This window comes from Ornithorhynchus anatinus, chromosome 2, assembly GCF_004115215.2.
Source record: "Ornithorhynchus anatinus isolate Pmale09 chromosome 2, mOrnAna1.pri.v4, whole genome shotgun sequence".
Classification (NCBI taxonomy): domain Eukaryota; kingdom Metazoa; phylum Chordata; class Mammalia; order Monotremata; family Ornithorhynchidae; genus Ornithorhynchus; species Ornithorhynchus anatinus.
In genome coordinates this window covers 82,243,452-82,255,590 of record NC_041729.1, presented here as the reverse complement: position 1 = coordinate 82,255,590, position 12,139 = coordinate 82,243,452, and the positions used below count along the sequence as shown (strand labels likewise).

Below are 12,139 nucleotides of genomic sequence, written 5' to 3'. Positions count from 1 at the left end.
TGGGACATCTCTTGGAGGAGATGTACTTTTAATAAGATGTTAAGGTTGGGAGAGTGATCATCTGTCAGATATGAAGAGGGAGGGAGTTCCAACCCAGAGGTAGGCTGTGGCTGAAAGGTTCTCAGCAAGATAGATGAGATTGAGGTATAGTGAATAGGTTGGCATTAGAAAATGAGGGCTTAGTCAGGGGAGGCCATCTTTGAGGAGATGAGCTTTTAATAAGGTTTTGAAGGTCAGGAGAGTGATCATCTGGCAGATATGAAGAGGTAGGGCATTCGAGGCCAGAGGTAGGACACGGCTGAAAGGTTCACGGCAAGATAGATGAGATTGAGTTACACAGTAACTAGGTTGGCATTGTGTGGGCTGGATAGTAGTAGTAAGGAAGTGAGGTAAGGTAGGAGGGGGCAAGGTGATTGAGTGCTTTAAAGCCAATGGTAAGGAGTTTCTGTTTGATGCAGAGGTGGATGGGCAACCACTGGAGGTTCTTGAGGAGTGGGGAAACATGGACCGAGCAGTTCTTTAGAGAAATGATCCTGGCAGCGGAATGTGAACTGGAGTGGGGAGAGACAGGCAGGGAGGACAATGCAGTAGTCAAGACGGGATAGGATAAGTACTTGTGTTAATGGACAGGGCTTGGGTGGACAATAAGGAGTTCTGTTTGTGGCATGTTAAGTTTGAGGTGTCGGTGAGTCATCCAATTAGATATGTTCTGAAGGGAGGAGGAAATGCAAGATGGCAGAGGAGAGAGATCAGGGTTGAAGAAGTAGATTTGGGAATCATCTGTATAGAGATGGTAGTTGAAGCCATGGAAGCAATTGAGTTCTCCAAAGGAGTGGATGTAGTTGGAGAATAGACGGGGACCCAGAACTGAACCTTGAGAGACTCCCACAGTTAGGGGGTGGGATGTAGAGGAGGAGCCCATGAAAGACAACTGGAGAGATAGGAGAACAGTGTCAGTGAAGCAAGGTTAGATAATATTTCCATTAAGAAATTCCAAGCCAATGACTAATTTGCTGTGGAACACCTGTGTTCTAGTTCCAGGGTTGGGGTGGTTGTCCCTGCAAAACTTCACCATGCTGTATCAGCTCCTCGGGTTGGGGTTGTGGGGATGGGGAATCCAAGTGCTTTGCATAGAATGAGAACTCAATAAATACGAATAAATGAATTATGTATGCCACCTCTGCCAGGCCAATTCGCAGGTTCCTCTGCTTTAGAAGGTAGAGAGGAAGCACAGGGGGCCTTTGGAGTGTCATGCCTCTGAAGCCTCTCCAAGGGACTGAGACAAGGTGTAGGGGGACTCTGAGTCAGGGGAACACCAAATCTCTTTAGGAGGAGTAGGAGTGAGGCATCATGTCATTTACCACCTTCCTTCTTCCCCAGTCCCAACCCTTGTTTCAAGGTTGGCCAATACATAGTTTCAACCATTTAAACAGTGAATGAGGTGGTAAGAAAAGGAGGCTTCTTACCTGGTGTTATCGATGAAATATGCCTGATCAATGAGTCATGCCTCAAAATGACCATAATTGCCTGTGGAACCACAGCATGGCATGGCTTAGTGGAAGGAAAGGCACTGCCATTTGCCTTGGGCATGACACTCAACTTCTCTGTGCCTCAATTTCCTTATTAGTAAAACAAGGATTAGGTATGTATTCTCCCTGCCCATTTGACTGTGAGCCCCAAGTTAGAGGCTCAACCTGATTATCTTGTATTTTCTACAATGTTTGGCATATAGTAAGTGCTTAACGAATGCATTATTAAATAATGATGATTTAGTAACCAGAAAAAATTTACTTAAGGATTCCTAAGAAACAAAACCGAGGTTGAGCTCTGGAGTAATTTTATTTTCCTGCAAAAAAGTGTTATTTTATGGGAGAAGCGGGAAGGGTAGAGGGAACTTGAGCTATCATAAGAAGTTGATGGTGTAATGCCAGCCAGAATACTAGCAGATGTATCCACATGTTGTTGGGAGTCAGCCTGGAATTTGACAGGAGGGTTACATTGCAGCCATTATTAAAAACTAAAAAATTGTTCCTTTTATCAAATTTAAATTTTTTTCATTTTCTGTCTTATTTTAGTAGAAGGTTGTCAGAGAACTTAAAATAGTGGTTTCTTCATCTTTGAACCTTTGAAATGCTTATGTTTTTGAAAGGGCGGTGTAATTTTCCTGCAGAAGGAACACACTTTCCTTCTTGCATTATTTGATCAGTGACAAACATTCCTTTGTTGGTTGATTTCAACTTTTTAATTGATAATGAATTGGAAAAAAACTTAAGTTGCAAATTCCAACTGTTCACACATTTTTTCATTTCACCAACTTTGGAATGTTTCATTTTCTCAATTCCAGAGGATTTGTTTTGGAACCTTTTCTGTCGCTGAGTACCATTTTCATTTTTCACTTGTTGACTGAGGTAAGGAATTTTCCATTCCCGCCGTAAAGCACATGAGTGTTTCTCAACAGAGTTCTAGAAAAAGAATCTGGGTTTACATTATAAAGAATTAAAACCTGTGAAGTACAAAATTCAACATTTTACTAATAGAGCACATATTTATGAAAAATATTTTAAGCCTTCTGTAATTTTTCCTCAGTCTGTTTTCTCAAAAGAATAGTTATAACATGACCAAATTAGATTTTTTCCACAGTTAGTGTAAATTCCCTGAATCTCTCAGAATTTCTTAAAATCAGTGTCCTGCATTGAGAATAATAAGTAGTGTGTTATTGTGTGTGGATTATGCACAGTGATATACAACTTTTTTGCATTAACATCAGTTTTATATTCAAAGTGGAGTTTGGGCATGAGAGTTTGATATATCATGAGTGACTGAAGAGAGGGAAAGAAACCATTTTGTTAATGTAGCAGAAAAAGACAGGCAAAGCAAGGGAGGAAATCCTGCCAAGACTATGCTTTTGGTGTTGGTTTTATTTTGGAGCAAGCTAAATACAGAATTGTGGATAGGATCATTTGACAATATGGTCTGTCTTCTTTACTCTCAAATAATCACTCTTACTAACACAAGTCGAAGTATTCCAGAGTTTGCTTTCTAGGGAGTGGTCAGATCTTGCTTTTGTGCTTTAGCCTTTAATCAACTCAACACCACTTTTAACCATTCTTGAAAACACAGTTACTTGACCAAAGGCACAGGACATCTGCACTTCATGAAATCCATATTAAACTAGCGCCAGTTGGGCGCTCCCAAATGGTTTGCAAAGGCTTATTAGAGGTTAAATATTTTCACTACATGTGGCTGCTAATATTACAGTTGTAATGGTGGTGTACATGTTTTGCAGACTTCTACAATATTTCTAGGCAGAAAAACAATTTATCTGCCAGGCTTTCAGTTTTGAATTTAATCTGAGATATGTTGTTAACTCCTGCCAAAAGGACGGTTGGTGTGCAGCTGAGCTGATGAACTGGAAACATTTTCAAGTTAAAGCTCCTGCGGATTTATTCAATGCTTGACTGCTGCTTCCTGCCGCACTTTGTTCGCCCGTCCTGGAAATACAAGTTTGGATTCAGTTGTCCCCATCAACAAAAAGATCGTGAAGAGAAAAATTTCTCCAAGTATTTTTTCTTCTGCTAATCAGACTTTAGGGGTCTACTACTTTCGTGCCTTCCCTTTCAGTTTCCATTATGTAGAGGGTATTGATACTTATAATTACCATGCTTATGTGCTTCATTAATCTAAAATTATAGAGAAGCAGCATGGCTTAGTGGATAGAGCACGGGTCTGGAAGTCAGAACGTTGTGGGTTCTAATCCCAGCCCTGCCACGTGTCTGCTGTGTGACCTTGAGCAAGTTACTTAACTTCTCTGTGCCTCAGTTCCCTCATCTGTAAAATGGGGATTGAGACTGTGAGCCCCACGTGGGACAGGGACTATGTCCAATCCGATTTGCTTGTATCCAACCCAGGGCTTAATAGAGTACCTGGCACATAGTAAAATCTTAACAAATGCCAACACTGGACTGTTTGTAGTGGTGTAACAGTGATTACAGAATGCCATGGGAGGCAGTATGATGACTGCTCTCTTTGACCACTGTCTTTATGGTTATAGAGAGCTCTCTTACTTCCTTCTTTTCCCTTGACATCCCTAACTTTTTTGACAAGTACCCCATTTTCAGTGTGGCTGTTGTTATTATCATCAAAATGACTTCTAAGAACATGGCTAAAACAATTACAAGAGGTTTGTGTAAGGTTATAGCAAACCACATCCCCCCTCCTTGTCCCACAATTCACTCAGTCTTCTCTTGGAAGAAGTTTGACTTAAATGCCAGTATTAATAATAATAATGATGGTATTTGTTAAGCTCTTACTATGTGCAAAGCACTGTCCTAACCGGTGGGGCAGATACAAGGTAATCAGATTGTCCCACGTGGGGCTCACAGTCTTAATCCCCATTTTACTGATCAGGTAACTCAGGCACAGAGAAGTTAAGTGACTTGCCCAAAGTCACACAGCTGACAAGTGGCAGAGCTGGGATTAGGACCCATGACCTCTGACTCCCAAGCCTGGGCTGTTTCTGCTCAGCCACACTGCTTGCATATATCAGTCCACATGTTAGAGAGAGATTGATCTTTTTATATTTTCTTGGAAATGGGATAAAATAATTCAGTCTTGTGAGTTGGCTTTTAAAGCAGTTTTTGTTTGGGTAGGAGTCCCAACTAAGATTCTTTTAGAAATAGCAGTGAGACTTGGCGAGTGGAGAGTAGTCTGGCCAGTGACTTGGCATTTGAATTTTTGAGAGGTCAGAGAAGGGTCTGGGTCTGTGCATAGTGGTTGACAGTGAGACAAGAGGCCAGTAGGACAGTTGTATCTCATGCAAAACCTGTTTCCCATTCCAACTTTGGGAGGTCTGGACCTCTGCCTTTTGGGATGACGTTTTCAGAATTACCACTCTGCAAGCAGCAATTTATAGCCACCCTCTAGATGGATTTCTTGGAGGTCAAAATCCTCCGGCCACAAAATTGACTAAATTAAATTGATGACGATGAGTTTTTCTAGTACCGCTGTATTGATATTCTATCCCCTTTTCTGCAGTACATTTGCCCAGGGACATTGTTTCCAGAGCTGGGGCTAGTGCTTCTGTGTGGAGTGATGCGGAGATCAATGCTAGACAAGCAGGCATTTCAAAAATGATTGTGTTCTTAATCCCTTAATTGAGAAGCTGCAGGCTAATTCCTCCTTTTTACTGTCAAATTCCCGTGCTGTAGCAACTGAATAATGTGTTCAAAATGAGGGAGTGATGAGTATAGCAAAAGTTACTGAAATGACCTCCTGTCTTTTTTTTTGCCTTTGGGTTATATTGGTTGGTACATGAACGTAGTTGGAATCTTTCAGCTGTCTTCAAGCATTTGCCATGCCCTTGAATGTCCAAAAAAGGCTCTTTACCAATTCTCCTATAGCAAGAGAGCTGTTTTCTATATTCATAACAAAAACTCACGATTCAGTGCTTATTTTGCATCCAATGCCATCTATCTTGTAACACCGTGCTGCCTTCTATTCAGGTAGATGTGCACTGCCAGAAGGATAAGGATGGTCTCTAATCTTGCTATAGTGTTACCCAAAATATATAGTGAAAATATGTTAGAGTACTGACTACATTTTGAATTTTCTTATTTGGATATTTTATATTTAGTCTATCCCTCTATAGGCTATTAGTGTCACCAATTTTCAAAAATCCCTCTTCCCTGAAAGATGGAAAGGAACATCTCTGTTTTGACAGTCAGGGAAAGGTTTTTAGAATCCAATCTATCTGTGCCCCTTACCATGCCCACTAGCCACTGTTGTTTTCTGGAAAGTGATCTCTTGTATTAATAGTTTGATAAAGAAAGAAGGTGGTTAAATATGTGAAATATTGAGGTATGAATAAGCAAAGGGCAATTTAATGAGATTTCCAGTCCCTCCTTCTTTGGTAATCAGGGGAAAAAAGGAGTATGGGACTTTGAAGTAAGGTAGCTCAAACCATAACAACACCCAGAGGACCTGGCTTCTAATCCTGGCTTTGCCACTTATCTGCTGTGTGACCTTGAGTAAGACACTTAACTTCTCTGTGCTTCAGTTACATCATCTGTCAAATGGGGATTAGGACTGTGAGCCCCATGTGTGACATGAACTCTTTTCAGTTTGATTAGCTTGCATCTACCTCATCACTTAGTATAGTGCCTGGGACATAGTAAGCACTTAAGAAATACTGTTAAAAGCAAAACAAACAAAAATTCCACAAAATACCAGCAGTGCCAACACTGGACTGTTTGTAGTGGTGTAACAGTGATTACAGAATGCCATGGGAGGCAGTATGATGACTGCTCTCTTTGACCACTGTCTTTATGGTTATAGAGAGCTCTCTTACTTCCTTCTTTTCCCTTGACATCCCTAACTTTAACAAGTACCCCATTTTCAGTGTGGCCATTCATTTGGTTTTTAGTTGGTATGTCCCCTGCCTGATGCCTGATATTAGGGATGCTTTTATTTCTGTGTTTAAAGTTTTCAGCACCATCATTTCTGCCACTGAAATTCGCAGTTAGCTTGTGGAGTACTTAATGACCTGGGAGGGAAAATGCAAAGAATTTGGAACAAGTGGGAGTTTCAGAAGTTGTCCCAGGGACATGCTCTAAAATCACAAACAATTGGCCTACTTCCCCCAAATGTGACCTCATCATGATATGCTACATGCCTGACTTAACCCATGTGGCATTACATAATAATAATGTTATTTAAGAGCTTACTATGTTTCAAGCACTGTTCTAAGCGCTGGGGTAGATACAGGATAATCAGGTTGTCCCACGTGGGGCTCACAGTCTTAATCCCCATTTTACAGATGAGGTAACTGCGGCCCAGAGAAGTTAAGTAAGTTGCACAAAGTCGCACAGTGGACAAGTGTCAAAGCTGGGATTAGAACTCATGACCTCTGACTCCCAAACCTGTGCTCTTTCCACTAGGCCCTGCTGTTGCTCCATAGGTGTCCAGAGAAGACACATAGAAGAAGCGTGGCTTAGTGGAAAGAGCCCGGGCTTGGGAGTCAGAGGTCATGAGTTCGAATTCCATCTCTGCCACTTGTCAGCTGTTTGACTATGGGCAAGTCGCTTAACTTCTGTGCCTCAGTTACCTCACCTGGAAAATGGGGATTAAGACTGTGAGCCTCACGTGGGACAACCTGATTATCTTGTATCTACCCCAGCGCGTAGAACAGTGCTCTGCACATAGTAAGCGCTTAATAAATACAAACATTATTATTATTATTATTACATATGTCTCCTGTATGGTATTTATCTGTTACCGATTTGTACATTCCAAGCGCTTAGTACAGTGCTCTGCACATAGTAAGTGCTCAATAAATACTATTGAATGAATGGTATTTGTGAGGGTAGCCTGTCCGTAGCTCCTGTAAAGTCCATTTTGTCTCTCTCACTCATTAATCCATTCAAATTTTTCTTGATGCGCCTCATATTTTCTTCCTGCACAGCTTCCTGTGGTAACATTCCATAGTTCATGCTCCTTTGGTTTTGACTTCCCCTTTAAACTTCAATGACTGTACCCAGTCCTGGTTTTGTGATAATTGGTAAGCAACAATTCGGTGTTTCCTCTGTCTACACCCTTCCTGACTTTCTAAACTTCAGTCATTTCCTCTCTTATCTATGACCTTTCCAAAGAGTTTGCAACTGATAAAATATAAAAATAGTTAATGAACTCAGTTGATAGCAAAGCTCCCCTACTCTGTACTATAATCAGGATTTTCCCAACGTGGTTTTAAAATGTCCAACTGGATTATTGAGGAAAATATTTCTAATAATGGAGATGCCTTCGACTGTGAGTCCCATGTGGTGCAGGGATTGTGTCCAACCTGATTAATTTATATCTACTCCAGTACTTAGATGAGAGTAAATCCTTAAATACCTTAATAATGGTGGTAAACACCAGAAATATGAACTTTTTATAATATTTTAGGAGTGAGGCAAGAGACTAACAGATTAAGGGTAGGTTCTTAAAAGGAATATTGCTTGAGGAAAGAGAATAAGGTGATTAGGTGTGGCAGGTGTCTTTATAGCAGAACACTTTTTTCCAGAGTTGGAATAAGCAATCATATTTATTGAGCACATACCGTGTGCAGAACACTGTACCAAGCACTTGGGAGAGAACAATGTAACAGTTGGTAGACACATTCCCTGCCCACAGTGAGCTTACAGTTATTCGTTCAATCGTATCTATTGAGCGCTGACTGTGTGCAGATCAGAAGGGGAGACGGGCATTAATATAAGTAAATAAAGTATGGATAAGGTAAGGTAAATGAGTGCATGGAATTGAGGGAGGAGTGACTAAAGGTATACATCCTAGTGCAAGAGCAATGCAGAAATGAGTGGGAGAGAGAAATAAGTGCTTAGCTGGAGAAGCTGTTTTGGAGATGTGTTTTTAAGTGGCATATGACCTGTATTACACACTGAGCAGAGTGAGATGAATCCCCACTAAAGAAGTACCAAAGCTCTCTACCATAGAGGTACTGGATATACCATTTCATACCTTGTTGCAGCTACCTGCTACACAGGTAAGTCTAGGAAAGGTAAAATGTAAAAGAAGCCCTCCCTGGTACAAACAACTATGCTTCTTTTAGTTGGTGGTCAGGGCAGTGGAAAGTCTGAAACGTGCTGTCAGACTCCTTCTGCTCTCCTCCCACTCCCTTCTGCATTGGCCTGACTCAGTCCTTTATTCATTGCCCCCCTCTCAGCTCCACAACACTTATGACTTATGTACATATTTTCAGTTGATTTATTTATATTTATGTCTGTCTCCCACTCTAGGCTGTAAGCTCATTGTGTGCAGGAAATGTGTTTTTTCATTGTTATATTATGCTCTCCCAAGTACAGTGCTCTGCACACAGTAAGCGCTCAATAAATATGATTGAATGACTGAATGAGTAGTGACCTTTTTACAAAGGAGGTCAACTTCTCTGCAGTATTAGTTCCTGAAGGGTATTGCTTTGATATTTTTTCATTTTTTTTTCTTTTTCCCATCATTTACTTACCCTTGCGTAAGTCAGTCTCCCTCCCTCCAGTTACCCTCCAGTTACCCTTGGAGGTCAGTCTCCAGTTACCTTTATGGATTTGCAGAAGTTCACTCTTCTATAAGGATGCTATATTTGTACTTTGACCTTGTAATTAAAAACTCTCCTTCCCGGAAGTTGATAGCTTGAGATATACAGCCATGGTGACATAGTAAGTGCATTTATAAATTTTTTATCAGAGGTTTTCAAGTTCAAATTTTGGTCAAGCTTATATGTAAGGCCTTCAAGGGGACTGATCAACTTTTAAAAGAAACTTATAGACAGAATTGAAAATCAGTCAGTAATATTTGAGTGCTTGCTGTACAAAAGCCATGGTAGTGTATAACAGCATTAATAAATGTGAGCTCTGCCTTATAGGAGCCTTCAATCTAATGAATGTGGGAGGCAGACCGTAAAGTAAATTACAGATAATAAGAAGGAATAACGTATGTATGACATGTACATAGTGCTGTGGCTTGGTGGGTTGTGAGTACTGTCATGTTTAGATGGTGAGTTCATACTGATGTGGCATTTGGGAGATAGATGGTGGGGAAATTCCACCTGGATATGTCACCAAGAAGGAGCAATATTTATCTCTGGATTGCTGGAATGCTAAGGCAAATGAAATGTGGGATGAAGTTTACAAAATTAATTTTCTGATTTTTGCATAAAATAGTTTTTCATCAAAATAAATCTTCTAAAGTGTAGCAGGAAAAGGTATGGCTAGATGAGTAAATTTAACTGGTTTTGAGGTATAGAGCCTGGGCTGAGGAGAAAAAAAAGCATAAATTTACCTAGATTTCTTAATTTTGAATTTAATTTGGGTTTATATGCTATATCATTCAGCTGGTCAGAGAAGATCTCGTATTCTTCAGTTAATGGTATTTATTGAGTGCTTACTATCTGCAGAGCACTGTACTCAGCACTTGGGAGCGGATAGTACAACAGAGTTGGTAGACACGTTCCCTTCCCACAGTGATTATCACCATTTTATTTAGCAAAATATAATACATAGAGAATAACTTTCTTATGGCAACAAATTAAAAACCTTCTTTATGGTTCATAAAGTATAACTATGTTCAAGAATCATACAACTACAAACCCTGACCTGGGTTACTGATGTTGGTATGCAAAAATTGAGGTTTGAGTAAAGATTGATCCCTAGGGAAAAGGTAAATGTAACTCTCTGCCATCTTTTAGTAATCTGAGTTCAATAAATGATTAACTTTTCTAGCCATTACACTGTTCATTAGACATGGATCATTGTCCTTCCTGAGCTATGTTAATAGGGCTATTTTAAACTCTCCAGCATGGAGATAATTTTATTTATCTGTGTTTTTAGATGCAGCAGTTCTTATCTTTTCCATTTTTTTCCCCTCCAGATGAACATAATGATGTACAGAAGAAAACTTTTACCAAATGGATAAATGCTCGCTTTTCAAAGGTAACTATCTTCAAAACGATTTTCACTGAGAGTCAGATAGCTCAGTGTAAAGCGTGAAGTTGTTTTGAAAGGTTAGACTATTTTTTAAGTTCACAATATTGAGCAAAATGAGTTATCCCAGTGAACTGTGATCTACCAGAAAAGTTTCAAGGTGGAACAAGAGTAAAATTTAGTCATTTATTTCTTCTGTGTTCAGTATCCCTATAAAAAGGGACACTAAGTAGAAATTCAGGACTAGTCCAGTTATAGGATTCTGTTTATTTTTGACTTGAGGTTCTGGGTATAAGTGAACCTAATCAGCTAGCAGTTCTTTGCTCTATTTAACTCTTTGATTCCTCACTGAGGCTATGAAACTGATACTGTCCTTAGAAAATTACTCCTTATGCCCTTTGGTAAATCTAACTCATAATTATTGTAGTTATATAATGAGATAGGCTCACCATCAGAATGCCATTTTTGTTGATTTGATTAATGCTCTGAATATAACTATCTCTTGTAGTCATTGAACATTTTTCTCAGTATGATTTTTCTCTATTCTGCTTTGGAAATGTTTCTGTCTACTTGGCATATAATGAGGTTTTTTTTTCAGTTTTAAAGTTGTAGAGGTTCAAAGTTTCCTAAACTGATAGAAATGGGAAAGAGTATTAAACATGTACTTCCCTCAATAGGCACTGATTACCAAAGCTGGAACAGTGTCCCCAAATTCTTAGTGGATGGAACTAAGGAATGAGTAGAAAAAAGAACCTTTTGGAGACGCTTCTGATTGAAATATGTAGGCCAGAAAGACTAGTTTGAGATGTTCGCTTTAATGAAAGATGGAGGGTCCTGTATTTTAGGGTCACAAAGCCACAGAAGTAGAATGAGAAAGGGAAGCTGCGTGGCCTAATAGAGCACAGGCCTGGGAGTCAGAAGGACGAGGGTTCTAATCCTGGCTCTGCTACTTGTCTGCTGTATGACCTTGGGCAAATCACTTCATTTCTCTGTGCCTCAGTTACCTTATCTGTAAAATGGGGATGAACACTGTGAGTCCTATGTGGGACGTGTACTGTGTCCAACTTGACCAGCTTGTATCTACCCTGTTCTTAGTACAGTTCCTGGCACATAGTAAGTTCTTAACAAATACTGTAAATAAACTAAATCAGAAAACAGACAAAAAAACTCCCTAAACTGTTATGCTACCCTGCAGGAAATCATTGGAGGAAAACAGCGTGGCCTATTGGAAACAGCACAGGACTGGGAGACATAGGACCTGGGTTCTAACCATGGCTCTGCCATGTGTCTACTGTGTGACCTTGGACTAGTCAATGTAACTTCTCTGTGCCTGTTTCTTCCTCTGTAAAGTGGGGATTCGATACCTGTTCTACCTCCTACTTAAACTGTACGGTCCTTGTGGGAGAGAGACTGTGTCCACCTGATTAACTTGTATCTACCCCAGTGCTTAAAACAGTGCTTAACTCATAGTAAACACTTAATAAATACCATAATTAATAAATTTCCCACAGAACCCTGAGAATTCTGCAGTACGAAAACTTGTCATATATGATAACACAAGGGAAAGGCCTTTTGTGTGCACAATATGAGGTGGACTGGAGGTCATGCATTAGTCTGTTCAGTTACAGGCTCACTCATATAATGAATTTCACTGTCAGTGATGTTTTCTGGGA

The 12,139-nt window shown here is 40.0% G+C and overlaps 1 protein-coding gene across 4 annotated transcripts in view; it reads left to right on the top strand.

Annotated features, from left to right (window-relative positions):
• The window catches only part of UTRN (utrophin), a 609,179-nt gene that overhangs the window by 105,884 nt on the left and 491,156 nt on the right, over positions 1-12,139 (top strand). For all 4 annotated transcript variants that reach the window (XM_029047836.2, XM_029047843.2, XM_029047848.2 and 1 more), the window contains one exon: positions 10,414-10,475. In XM_029047836.2, coding sequence (XP_028903669.1) covers positions 10,414-10,475 — 62 coding nt within the window. The remainder of the gene's footprint in view (positions 1-10,413; positions 10,476-12,139) is intronic.